The sequence below is a fragment of the Mastigoproctus giganteus genome, chromosome 1 (genome assembly GCF_048544385.1).
Source record: "Mastigoproctus giganteus isolate SK-2022 chromosome 1, ASM4854438v1, whole genome shotgun sequence".
NCBI classification, from domain to species: domain Eukaryota; kingdom Metazoa; phylum Arthropoda; class Arachnida; order Uropygi; family Thelyphonidae; genus Mastigoproctus; species Mastigoproctus giganteus.
The window spans coordinates 167,725,765-167,739,373 of record NC_143575.1 but is presented as its reverse complement, the minus strand read 5'-3'; the positions used below and the strand labels follow the sequence as shown (position 1 = coordinate 167,739,373).

At 37.4% G+C, this 13,609-nt stretch overlaps 1 protein-coding gene across 5 annotated transcripts in view; it reads right to left on the bottom strand.

Moving 5' to 3' along the window:
• The window catches only part of baz (par-3 family cell polarity regulator), a 760,042-nt gene that overhangs the window by 49,984 nt on the left and 696,449 nt on the right, over nucleotides 1-13,609 (bottom strand). For 4 of the 5 annotated variants that reach the window (XM_090374871.1, XM_090374874.1, XM_090374872.1 and 1 more), the window contains exon 20: nucleotides 301-372. The exons of the other annotated variant lie outside the window; for it this stretch is intronic. In XM_090374871.1, coding sequence (XP_090230997.1) covers nucleotides 301-372 — 72 coding nt within the window. The remainder of the gene's footprint in view (nucleotides 1-300; nucleotides 373-13,609) is intronic. 5 annotated transcript variants of the gene reach the window in all.

The following is a 13,609-nucleotide window of genomic DNA, read 5'->3' as shown; positions in this document are numbered from 1 at the left end:
ATTTTCTTTATTGCTTCCTTGTAATGTTTCAACATAAAAAAAAAAAAAAAAAAATCAGATAATGTTTCTATACAAAAGTAAATAATATTTAAAAATAATCTAAGTCTACATAAATTAAAATGAGAAAGAAAAGCAGCCACAAATGGTGCACATAGTGAATAAAATGATGTACGCATGCAATGTACTTGATACCACCAACTAATTCACATTCACAAAAGAAAAGTACGAACGAAATTAACAGTGCAGAAGAAAAAATAAAGAAAAAAGTCATAAGTGAACGCATAAAGAGAATCTGGATACCTTCAAGTGACGAGAACTCAGGCTCTTTACTCTCTTCATCAAGGGTGGATGTGCTGCATGGGGTATAAAGATCTGGAAAAGCAGGGGCAAAAGTGCAGAGGTTGTGGAGGAGTTCATTATTTAACTATTATACAGTGTCATGATGGTGTTTGTTTGCTTTTTTATAATAAACAATTTAGACTAACACAATTTAAAGTGTATTATATTAATTCAATAAAAATCACTTTATACTAGTTTAAAATTATGAAAAATTTCACATTTTAAAAATATGAAAATATCAAATAATTTTAATTAAAAAAAAAAGATTCAGAAATGCAAAAAGAAAATCCTCATGGAGTTGAATTTTTAATAAACAACAGAATTAAAAGTACTTTATAGTTTTAAAACTGCTGCAGTTTTAAAACTACTAAGGGTTCAAATCTGCAAATACACCAATTGAACAGATAGAGGACACCTACTTGTCATATTAGCTTGGTCTGGGCATTTTATTTATAAATATTTCTATATATGCTGAGTCTTCTCAGCACTCTCCATAAATAAATATTACACTAATAACTCAGGATTCTCTGTTATCATTTATGGTGATATCAGGAAATCTTTAACATTATTATAAAGACACACATGATTATGGTTACAAGGTTATTATTAGTGGAGAAAAAAGAAACACTGATTATACCACAAAACTGATGTGCCAAATTAATTGTGCAGTTAGGATTATACTTGGAAAGGTGTGATTTTTCTGCCTAAGTACCACAACACCCTAGTATTCCAAAATAAAATAACATCACAAAAATAGAAAAAAAAAAAAACTAAGCAATACTCAACCTCTGCAGTGCATACTCTTGACTTCCTGCCCAGGGAAGGGCATGCTCACATCTCCTAAAAGAAGTGTAGCACTTCCACAATAAATGAAATTAAATAAATAAAGAGAGGGAACTCACAAGCATCTCCTCCTTAAGGAACACCTGCACTTGTGAACTCCAAAAGGATCATATTTCACTTGTTGACCGCTATCCAGCCAAAGGTCAACGGGTGTCCCTAAAATACAAAGTAAAAAATAAGAAATAGTAATGAAGGAAGGAAAAAAAGAATACAAAATGAAAAATAACACAACATATGCCACTGCCCTCTATAGTTAAAATAAAGAAATGTAACATATGAAATACAAATCTGAACATCGATCCAGCAAATCGACAAGCCTAAACCAAACACATATGAAAATAACCTTAAACTAAACCATAATAGGAAATTATAAATAAATTAATTGTGATGAGGTCATTAAAGGAATCCAAATGACAGAATAAATTAAAACAATGAAAATTATTGAAAAAAAATGAAGAAATAATGCTAATGTGCAAAATTAACAGTACAAAAAATTTTACTGTTCATTTTACACATTAGTTTTGAGTTCTAATTGGCATTTCTTTTTGTTAGAATAGTCTTGGAAACATAACCATGCATCTTTTGATACAGACATAAAATGGTCTGCTGGCATTTTCCATTGCCCCCCTCCCCAATTTGTGTGTTCTTCTGCCTCACCTTATTCTCTTTAGTATGTTCATATCTGCACCTTTTTCTTCATTGTTTTAATTTATTCTGCCATTTGGATTTTCTTAATAATCCTATCACAACTAATTTAATTTATTCTATTTCTTATAGATTTAATTTTAGGTTAATTTGAAATTGGTTTAGTCCTGTAAACTGGCCAGGTCAATATTACTGAGATTATTTTGCTTGTAATTTTTCATTTTGTATTCAGATTGTATAGGATCACCTGTTAACCTTTAGCGCTGGATAGTGCCAACTGAAATACAATCTTTTTGGAGTTCAGAAGTGCTAGTGCTTCTGAGAAGGTGATGCTTGTCGGTTCCTGTCTCTAATTATTTATTGTAAAAGTGCTACTCTGTTCAGTGGTAAATAAAGTTGCCATAATAGTGAATGTGCACCTCTTTGGATGAGGGAAGTTCTACATTTACAGTGCTAGGAGAAGTGTCGCTTTGTTTCTTTCTTATTTTTATGATTTTATATTATTTTGAATGTTAGGGTATCGAGGTACTTGGGTAGCAGAACCACATCTTGTCAAGTATAACCCTAACCGTAGTATTAATTTGTTACATTGTTTTTTATAGTATAATATTAAGAGTGTTTTTTTTCTACAAGCAGTTTTCAACACCTACTAGTTTTTTCTCAGTTTCAAAACTTTTAGTAAAAGATTTCACCAATTTATAGCAGAGTTTATTTTTGTTTCATTCTAATAATGTTTTAATGGTTGGCTGAAATGTTTTCATATTTTAATAAAATTTTAATGAGCAAAAATATTGTTTGCTACAGCTGGACGGTATATAAAGAAGGGAAAGAAGAATAAGGAAATATAGCTATCACAGTAATTAAGCTTAAAATACCATATGTATACTGCTGTATGTAAACCATTTTTTAGAAGAAAAGCTAGGAAAGAGACTAAAACTGGGAATTTTGCAACATTATCAATTATTTCAACACTATAGGAGATACATTTAAGAGAGAAAAAAAAAAAAAAAACTAACTATAACAATGTCACAGAATTCCAAATATAATGACAGCCACCTTTTCTGGCATAAGAAGTGTTGCTCGAGTGGGTGCATGGTGAAGTTAGTGTTTCTTACTCTTTTTGCTCAGTTCCAGAAATTGATTTTTCCAGCTTCAGTGACTATTTTTTCTTTGTTAATTGTTTTTTTTTTTCTTCTTAATTGTGAAGAGTGTTTGAAATATAATGAGCCTACTCACATTGTTTTGTATCTGAGGTATCCTCAGTCATGGGAATGGAATGATATTTTTACAAAGTAACATTCTCCACATGATATACATTTCACACTATCCACTTCTCAAACAAGTGCAATAAGCTGTTTACAGATATTTTGCATAAGGCAGCAGTGGTGCCTTATACATTCAAGCATTAGAAAAACAAAAATCACATAGAAAGTTATCAGAATGCGGGATGAGTGGTTTACTGAAATGAGGTCTTTGACAAAACCAAAACTCTACTGAATTGATCTAGGTACACCTATTACTAAAACTACAAATGAGTAATAGTATTAGGTGTGGCAAATGATGCAAAAAAAAAAAAAAAAAAAAAATAGAGAATCAGCAAAAAAAAAACCTCCACCATTGTTCATTCTTTGAAAGAAGAAGGTGTTCATTCTTTCTAGCAGCCTATCTAATCCTTCCCTAAATTTATTCTAGATACTCACTTTCACAACACCAGATGAAAGTTTGTTCTAATGATCAATAATTTTCTGGATGAAAGAAAATCTTCACTCATCTATCTTGGCAACCATCCTGTTTTAATTTACATTTATGTTCCCTTATGTGTGTTTTGTGAGAAAGAGTGAGGATGCCATTAGTATTTAGTTTATTTAATCCATTTAAAGTTTTCAATCAAGTCTCCTTGCAGGTGCCTTATTTCCAAGTGAAGAGAAGTCATACCAACAGGTCTACAATCACTCATATTGCCCCTTGAAAGAGAACACTTTTGTGTTCCTGTGTAATTTTGTTGCTCTTCTCTGAATCTGTTCCAACAGATCTACATTCTTCGTAAAATTAAGTTTCCAGACCTATATGCATTATTCAAGATGCAGCCTAACCACTGCCTTATATAAAGGGATAATACTTCATTGTCTCTGCTGAAAAAATCTCTGCATATCATTGACAGAACCCCCATGATCTGTGATAGCAGCTTTTCTGCACTGCTCAGAGAACTATGTTTGAGTGTAGAACTATACTTTTTTGTTCTCACCTCTGTAGCACGGTATCACCCAACTGGCAGATCACTGCTGCAATACTTTGGGCAGTAATACCTTGATTTATCAATGTTAAACCTCAATTATTACTTCTAAGCCCATTTGCCTAATTTTTCTAGTAATATTATGCCTTGATTACAGCCATTAACCATCCTACCAACTTTTGTATCATCAATTCATCAATATTCATTAATAAATATTGAAAACAGTAATGGGCTCAAACTCCAGGTCTCCATTAATAACATTATTCCAAGGAGAACAGTGGCCATTAAAAATAACTTCATCTTTGGCCACTTAACTATCTCTTTATCGATAGTAGTAACTTTCATTAATGCCAAACTGCTCCAATTTATATAGCAGTCTTCATGTGGAACAGTATTAAAAGAAATATTTACTCTTGGTCAGGTTTACCATTAATATCCATATAGGTATCTGGGTGACTTTTGTTAATTCATCTATCTGAATGTTTATCATACTTTTGCATTAATTATTAATTATTTATAATAAGATAACAGAAAAAAGTGTGTTAACATAAGTATAAGCAAAATAAAGCCATAAAAAAAAAAAAAAAAAATTAAATAAAGAAATAAATATACTTACAAGCCAAAACATTATAACCAGCAAGTTGTTATGCAAATCGAAGCAACTGCAGGTGAACTACAGCATGTGTGCTGGTCGAGACACTGTATAAAAAACACCTGATACTGAACTCCGTTAATCAGTGTTACTCTTGTTCTTCAGATGGCAAAGGCAGCAGACTAAAGCGAGTTAGACAAAGGCCAAATTGTAATGGCCAGACGACTGGGTCAGAGCATATCGGAAACAGCACAGCTGGTGGGGTGCTCATGGTCAGCCATGGTTAGTACCTACCAAAAATAGTCCAAGGAGGGGAAACCCACGAACTGCCGGCGAGGTGTTGGACAACCACAGCTCATCGATGTTTGAGGTGAGCGAAGGCTCTCCCGGAAGGTACGTGGCAACAGAAGGGTGACTGTGGCACAACTCGCCGGTAATTGGAATGCTGGTGATGGAAGTAATGTGTCACAATTCACAGTACATCGAACCCTGCTGAAAATAGCGCTGCACAGCCGCAGGCTGCTCCGAGTGCCCATGCTAACCACGGTTCAGCGGCGACAGCACCTAAAATGGACCTTCAGTGATTGGAAAAAGGTCATCTGGTCACATGTGCATTGTTTACCTGGGGAAGTGATGGTGCCTGGATGCACCGTGGGATGAAAACAAGCTGGTGGCAGCAGTGTCATGCTTTGAGCAATGTTCTGCTGGGATACCCTGGGTCCAGTCATCCATGTGCTGGGCACCCTGATGTCTACCACCTACCTAAACATCACTGCTAACCAGGTACACCCTTTCATGGCAATGGTCTTCCCCTCTGGCGGTGCCATCTTTCAGCAGGATAATACACCATGCCACACCGCCTGGATTGTTCGAGACTGGTTCGCGGAACATGAGGCAGACTTACAGGTATTGCATTGGCCTCCAAATTCCCAAGACATCAATCCCATCGAGTATCTGTGGTTTGTGTTGGAACAGCAACTCCTATCTGCGGCGTCTCAACCATTAACCTTACAGGAGTTTAAGGATCCAGATACCACAAGGCACATTTAGAAATTTTGTAGCATCCATGCCTCGCTGGGTACGAGCTGTTTTGGCCGCACGTGGAGGACCAACATCATATTAGGTAGGTGGTCATAATGTTTTGGCTCATTGGTGTATATTATACTAATTTTATTATATTGCATACCAATTTAAAATTACACAAAATAGTTCAGGAATAACCAAATTACAATTTTGTTCTTAACAATATTCTAAATTTATTTTTTGTCCAACAGAATATTGCACTGTAAATAATCACATTATCTTATCATAATCATTGTATAATAAATTAATCATTCATTACAGAATAAATAGCACTTCAGTGGCAGTGATTTTCAAATGCCATCAGTCACTATTGTCCTCTAAATTAAAAATTAAGTTTTGTACTTGTGGATTGCTTGTTAATTTCTAACAGATATTCTTAGTAATCTATTCAGAGACATGGTATACAGCTTTTATGTTTCTGGAAGAAAACCCAGACACTCCCTATAACTTACTCTTAGACACTTAGTTTCGGTATGTCAAAAATAATCATTTTAGAAAATAAAATACCAGATACCATCAAAATAAAAATTTCTTTTCTAAAAGAGAGAGATGAGAAAAAAAAAAAACCCTGAAGTTTATAATGAAATGGCAGATTTATTGATACAGATTTAAGAAAACAAATAAGTAGGAATGCATGAACTGAGAGTTGCATGTTTGTTTCTGTCAGTATGGTTATTTTGTGTGGGTTTTCGTGAACTTAACATATAGTGTGCAATGAGAGTGAATGACTCTTTTGGTGGAATGGTCATTTCGGTCTGAGTTCCAATGGAACATCTCCTTGCTACTTTCTGAGCATAGATAGGTTTGTTTGTATTCATAGTTTTCACCACTTTTCTATGATGTGTTAAGCTCTGCCTTAAGTCTTTGAATTTCTTTTTCTTCTTTCCACCTCTGGCATGCTTGTGAATAAGCAGGTTGCTCTCCTCGGCAGTTAATGCATGATGGCTTTGAAGCTGAATAGGATGTGGTTTCATGATCCTTTGTAGTACAGTGAGCACAAGAAAGGGCTCATGACAAACCATTTGCAAGTGTCTGTATTTCTGGCACTTAAAGCACCGTAAAGGATTTGGTACGTACAGTCGCATTGAGCAGTTAATACAGCCAGCTCTGTGAATTAAATGTGCTGGTGAATTAAATGTCGATATGATGTTTCTGGTGGGAATGAGTTTCTCATCCCTATGCATGGATATTTGTGTCACAGCTATCACTCCTTGTGGTTTTAATTCAGAATAGATTTCCTCTTTGGTCACATCCATAAGATCCCATTTGGCAAAGACACCATGGGATGAGTTCAATGTTTTGTGGGGGTAACAGTGATGGGCATTCGCCCTGCAGACGTAAATTGGAGGAGTTGTTCTGATGTTTGTCACTTTTGATGTATGTCACCTGAACAAAGTGACAGATTTATGTCAAACCTTCCAAACCCTTCTGGATAAAGAAGGGTGATATTTTTTCCTAAGGGCTGCTCACTGGTGGAGTGAATTTTCAGGTAACAAGACCAGATATAATCTGGGTTTTCTGTCTCTTAGCAGAAGTGGCATTATCTGGGTCAATGGTCAAATTTTCAGATAGCGACTGGGTTGGGGCCCCAGAAGAAATACTTCTATCAGGATTTATGACTTTTATTTTTGTTCAGTGCCCAGGCTCCCACCCACCATGGAGCCCAAAGAGATGCCCACTACCTGGCAAACAATAAATATGGTCGGGAGTGGGACAGCAGTGCTACCCAGACGCTATACCCGCACTGCTGCCACAAGGGTAGGGCATGGCATTGACACGGATGACCCTTGCAGGCGAACGAACCCACTAGCCAACTAATCCTGGCTGAGCCTTCCAAGGACCACCTGCAGAAGGGGCGGTGGTCGGTCCTGGAAGAACTTTAGCCCCCCTCTTGTCGAAGAAGGGGCCAAAGTGGTGTATTGAAGCTGAGCCCCTCAACCACAAGGACCCCCTTTCCGAATTTCCACAGTCATAGCGCACAGATTCCTATGATGTTAGTCTGCAACCTAAGGTGTGGGTGTTGGATCCCAGTGCTGCTAATCTGAAAGCCCAGCAGCCTAACTTATGCATGATGCCCACGTCAAGGGGATTAGAACCTAGGAGTTCTGCAGATTCCTCTGGTAAATTTAAATATCTTACCAGATTATTGAGTTCATGATGTGAAAACAGTTTATGGGTAGACAATGTCTCCAGGTGTATAGACTTCAGTTCTATCATCAGAAGTTTCACTTTCAGCATTCCCTGCTGCTGTATTCTCCAATATAAGTGGGGGAATAATCAGTAGGTTATCTCCATATGAAACTTGGCTAATGGCAGATGAAATATTAGGATACACCATGCTCTTCTTACTCTTTGAATTGTAACCCTCTACATTAACTAATCAAAAGTAACTTTTTTTTTTGTTAGTTATTGGCACATCGGCTTCTGTGGCCATAATGCACCTCCCAAAGTTTTGCATTTACTCTGATCCAAGCCCAAGACGGGATTTGAACGTGCGACCTTTGGGTTGCCAGGCAGGCACTTTACCCACCCGGCTAGCCTGGTTGGCATCAAAAGTAACAGTCGTCACAGTGGCGTGTAGGCTTCTGCCAAATTATGGTAATTTCATATGGCACATTCTTTTTACCATTTTTCCACAATATCAATGCTCAAAACAGGTTTAGAAAAGTTTGTGGAGTCAATTATTTATCTTTGCACCAAGTTTTACTCCAAAATAAGCAAAATGCATAGTTTTTTAGAAACTGTAATATCTTGTCTTTGCTTAAGGACTACATAACTTCCCAAATATAACAAAATAAGTTTGGATTGTTCAAACTACTTGTGTGAAGACATCTTACTCACTTTCCAGCACAGGTCTGACACGATAACCTCATGCAAGTTTTTGGACAAACATCACACTACGAAGTTCTTGGTATGATGTAGGTTATGCTTCCTACAGAAATGTATCCCAATTGTCTTTTGGAGTGAGAGGTGAAATCCACTGTTTTGGGACCATTTAACTATTTTGTTAATGGCACCTTGCAGCTGTCTTTCTTCCACTTGCATATTAGGGAAAAAATGGCAAGTGATACTGAAGTCATCGACATACAGGGTAGTGGATACTGTTTATGGTAGGTCACGTGTTATTGAAATTCGTTATTAAAGAGGGTGGCACTTAGCTGTTGTTGTTTGATAGCTGTTGGTGCAAGAGCATCTTAGGCCTAGCTTAGGTTAGTAGAATTTCTTATTGCAACATTTCTCTCTTGTCCCAGTGCATTTAATAAGAGTACCACGATTCTGCGTTATAAGCAGAATACAGTGTTAACTTTTATATGGTTTGGATACATCCAACTAATTCAATAAATAAGAAAATGTGAGTAATATTTAGCCGGTCATCTAAAATTGTTTTAAGCATCAGGCTGTTTTGTGGATTCATTATATCTTGAAAAGCTAAATTTATATGATGAGAGCCTTGTCGATCAATTCAGCCCTGTAGAGATTGTGCAAGGCTCAAGGGGTAGAATTTTTCTCAGCCTGCTTTGTGCTTCTTAACAGAAGAGACAGCTTCTACAGGGATGGAATACACATAAATAGAAAGGGTGCAAGAATATTTGCTGATGCTATCGAGGCAGAGTTAGGTGGGTCGGAAAACTGCTAGCTTGGGGGATACACGGACTAATAGATTAACAGTAGCCACTGGCAGAGGTGAAAGTGATTCTTGTACTTCTTCTATTGAAATGCAATTGAGCAGAAGCCTGGAAAGCAAGGCAATGGGGATTTCCAGGAGTGTTGGGAGTCACAGTGGAACAAGCAAATACATGGGCTGTGTAAGGGTAACTAAGAGTAGAAACAGGTGTATGTATGCTTGTGTGTACACCAATGCTAGGAATATAGTTGACAAATTTGATGAGCTTGAAGTGCTAGTCAAGACATCAAAGGCAGATATTGTTGGGATATCAGAGATGTGGTGTCACACAGACATAAGCAGTGCAAAATTGGAATTTGGGGAGTACAATGTATACAGAAGGGATAGACAGAACAGGAAGGAAGGAGGGGTTAAGCTGTTAGTTAAGGAACACACAAAATCTAAGGAAGAGCATACTATGGATGTTGGTGGACAATGCAATGTTGAGTCTGTTTGGTGTGACATAAGCATTGGGAAATCAAAGTTGAGAGTAGGAGTGTGTTAGGCCTAATGACTCTGATGAGTATAATAAGAAACTGTACAGGGAAATAGAGTGGGCCAGTAAATCAGAGTGTCTTATAATGGAGGATTTTAATTTCCAAGAGATTGACTGAAATTTGTGGGTTGGTCACTCATACACTAACAAGGCTTTTGTGGATTTATTGGATGATTGTTGTCTACAGCAGCATGTTCGGGAGGCAACTAGAGGGAGTAATACTCTTGATCTGATTATAAGCAGTGATTATTTATGCATTAAGAATTTGCAGATAAAGGAACCACTGGGAGACAGTGATCACAATGTACTGATGTGGGAATTACTTAAAGATGTAACTATCATCAAGGCTAAAGGGAAGGACTTTTGCTTTTGTAAAGGTGACTACGGTGGTTTGAGATAGTATTTAAATTCTATACGGTGGGACCAACTGATGATGTTACCAACAGCAAATTAAAAATGGGATGCATTCAAAGAAATAATCTTGGAAGCTACTAGGCTTTTTATACCAACTAAGAAATATTGTTCAAGATTTAGGCCTAAATGGATGTCAGATTAACTAATTACACATGTGGCAGAGAAGAAAAATGCATGGGATGGAGGCATTAGTTAACAGGTAACACAGAAGCCTATGATAGATATAAGCTGGTCTGTAATCACGTCACAATGGAGGTTAGGCAGGCAAAGACAAATTACGAGAAATCTTTGGCAAAGGATGCAAAGAAAAACAGCAAAGAGTTCTTTACTTATGCAAACTCTTGAAGGAACGGGATGTATCAGATTGGTCCACTTCATATTGATGGTTCAACTGTTGAAGATTATGCTCAGTTAGCTAACAAACTAAATGAATATTTTGCATTTATATTCACAGGTGAGGAGTTATTCAGGGAGGGGAATGCCAGAGGTGTATTAAACTCTATTAAGCTAGATAATCTTGTAGTAACTGAGAGTAAAGTGGAGGAGAAATTGTTGAAGATAAACATAAGAAAGGCACCTGGGGTGGATGGAATCAATCCAGTTATATTAAAGGAGTCAGCAAAGGAAGTAAGCAAACCCTTGGCCATAATTATGAGAGCTTCCTTGGACTCAGGGGAGGTACCCATGGACTGGAGATGTGCAAATGTGACCCCAATTCACAAAGGAGGATCAAAGGGCAACAAGTAATTATAGACCTGTTAGTTTAACTTCTGTTCCAGGGAAATTAATGGAGGCACTAGTTAAAGAAGCATTGCAGGATCATCTAGACAAGACTTCAGTTATAGCTTGGACACAGCATGGGTTTGTTAAGGGAAAGTCTTGTCTGACAAATTTGATTGGATACTAAGATGAAGGAACTTGATGCAAAGAATAATTTTGATATCGTATATTTGGATCTTAGAAAGGCTTATGATACTGTTGCACATGGAAGACAACTGCACAAATTGGAGGAGTGTGTAATTGGAGGCGAATTGCTGCTATGGATAAAGGGATGGTTGAGTGAGAGAAGACAGAGAGTGGTAATCAATGGACACTGCTCTTCGTGGACTAATGTTATTAGTGGAGTCCCCCAGGATTCAGTGTTGGGTCCATTGTTGTTTTCTGTATTCATCAATGATACTGATGATGGTATATAAGGCTTAATGTCCAAGTTTGCAAACGATATGAAGGTTGGCAGGGTTGTTAATGACACTAATGTAATTCTGCTGCAACAGGATCTAGAAAAGTTGAGAAGATGGGCCGAGAGGTGGCAACTGAACTTTAACATTGACAAATGTAAAGTACTGCATATGGGAAGCAGTAACCACAGAGTAACGTATCAACTGTGTGGTACTACAATGACAGAGGTACAGTGAAAAGGACCTGGGGGTAATTGTGCAGGCAGATATGAAGTTTTCTGAGCAGTGCCGATGGTCTGCAAGAGTAGCCCATGGTGTCTTGTCAATGATATACAGGAATTTTTCTAGCAGTGATAAAGAGGTGATTATCCCCTTGTATAAGGCAATGGTCAGGCCACACGTTGAGTACTGTATATAGGTCTGGAGGCCTCATTTTAAGAAGGATGTAGAGCTGTTGGAATGAGTACAGAGAAGGTCAACAAGATTAGTGAATGGAACAAAGGGTTGCTCTTACGAAGAAAGGCTTAAGTTTTGCAAATTACAGTGTCTGGAAATTAGGCACCTGCGAGGTGATCTGACTGAGGTGCATAAAGCCTTGAATGGTTTGAGCACACTCAATGCTGATGGGATTCTTCCTCTTGCTCAGAATAATTGCCTGAGAGGGCATAAATTCAAATTGAGGAAAGACAGTTGTAGGATAGATGTTCGGAAGTTTGCCTTTAGCCAGCGGGTGGTTGATTGCTGGAACAAACTTCCATCTGTCAGTGTAGAAGTTGATAGCTTAAACAGATTCAAGGCAGAACTAGATAAACATTTGGAGCGGGTGGATGAGTGAAATGAGACGGGGGTGGGGTTTTTTTTTTTTTTTTTTTTTTTGGCTGATGCTATATAAGTTTGCTTTCTTGCATCATGTGCCCTTGTTAATGCTAATAACTAGCTCTTTGACATTTCCTATTAAATTTTGGACATTTAATCAAAGTGGTGCATGGTTTTGGTACTGAGGAGGGTCTTGAGACCTCTAAGTAGGTAGGAATGAGTTATATGTGTATGCCTGATTCGCAACCAAGAAAGGGTCACTTCTTCATGCCTGCTGGATCAGATACTAGTATGCCATGGCCAAACAGTTTGTTTAATTAGATAAAGTTTGTTGTTAGTCTAATCATGCTAGTGTCATTGCTATTTCTCTATAGTGCTTTGGTGGATTAAGGACTTATAATCTGTATATAATATTAAATGAAAGGCATACTCAGAGGTGGCAGCTTCTCTTGCTGCTTTGTTTACTCCTTCATTTCCGGTTATTCCTGAGTGGCCTGGTATACAGCAGACTCTCATATTGTGATTTCTTTGCAATAGTTTTGATACTGAATATTAGACCTGTTGTAGGTCTAATATTCAGTATGCGTGTGGGTGTGGTATTAGAATACTGGACCTGTTGTAGAACCGTGTGTGGTATTAGCATTCTGCAAGGCAATAAGAGAACTAAGTTCGTCAGTAAAAATAATGCATTCGTTTGGGAGTTGTTGGATGAGGGTATGATCTTCCAAGTGAATTACAGCTCCTAAACAAATCCTTCATACAGACCCATTGGTATATATGAAGGTGTGATGTGCATACTGGACTTTGCATGCTGCTGCTGGTAGTTTGCTCTCAATACAGCTGTTTTTCCCCAGGTTTGGAACTCCATGGTGAAATGTTTGTTTGTTTGTTTATTTGGTTTTTAGGAGCATTAGCAACTAAGGCCATATTGTTCCGGGAAATGCGGTGGTCATTCACTGACCTTTCCACATCCTCCGTATTTGGTGGTGACAGGCTCGAACCTCGGTCTAATCAAGAAGCTCCTTCCCACCTGGCTATGGAGGTGCCACTGTGAAATGATCTGTGCAATAATTAGCATTAGCTGAAGCATATGATGCAAGAAAGCAAGCTTATACAGCATCAGCCAAAAAAATAAAATAATAAAAAATAAATAAATTAAAAAAAAAAAAAAACTTCCTATTTCATCCATTTGGTTATTCCAAATGTTTCTCTAGTTCAGCCTTAAATTTATTTAAGCTACCAACTTCCACAACAACAGATGGAAGCCTGTTCCAGCAATCAACTACCAGCTGGCTAAAGGCAAAAA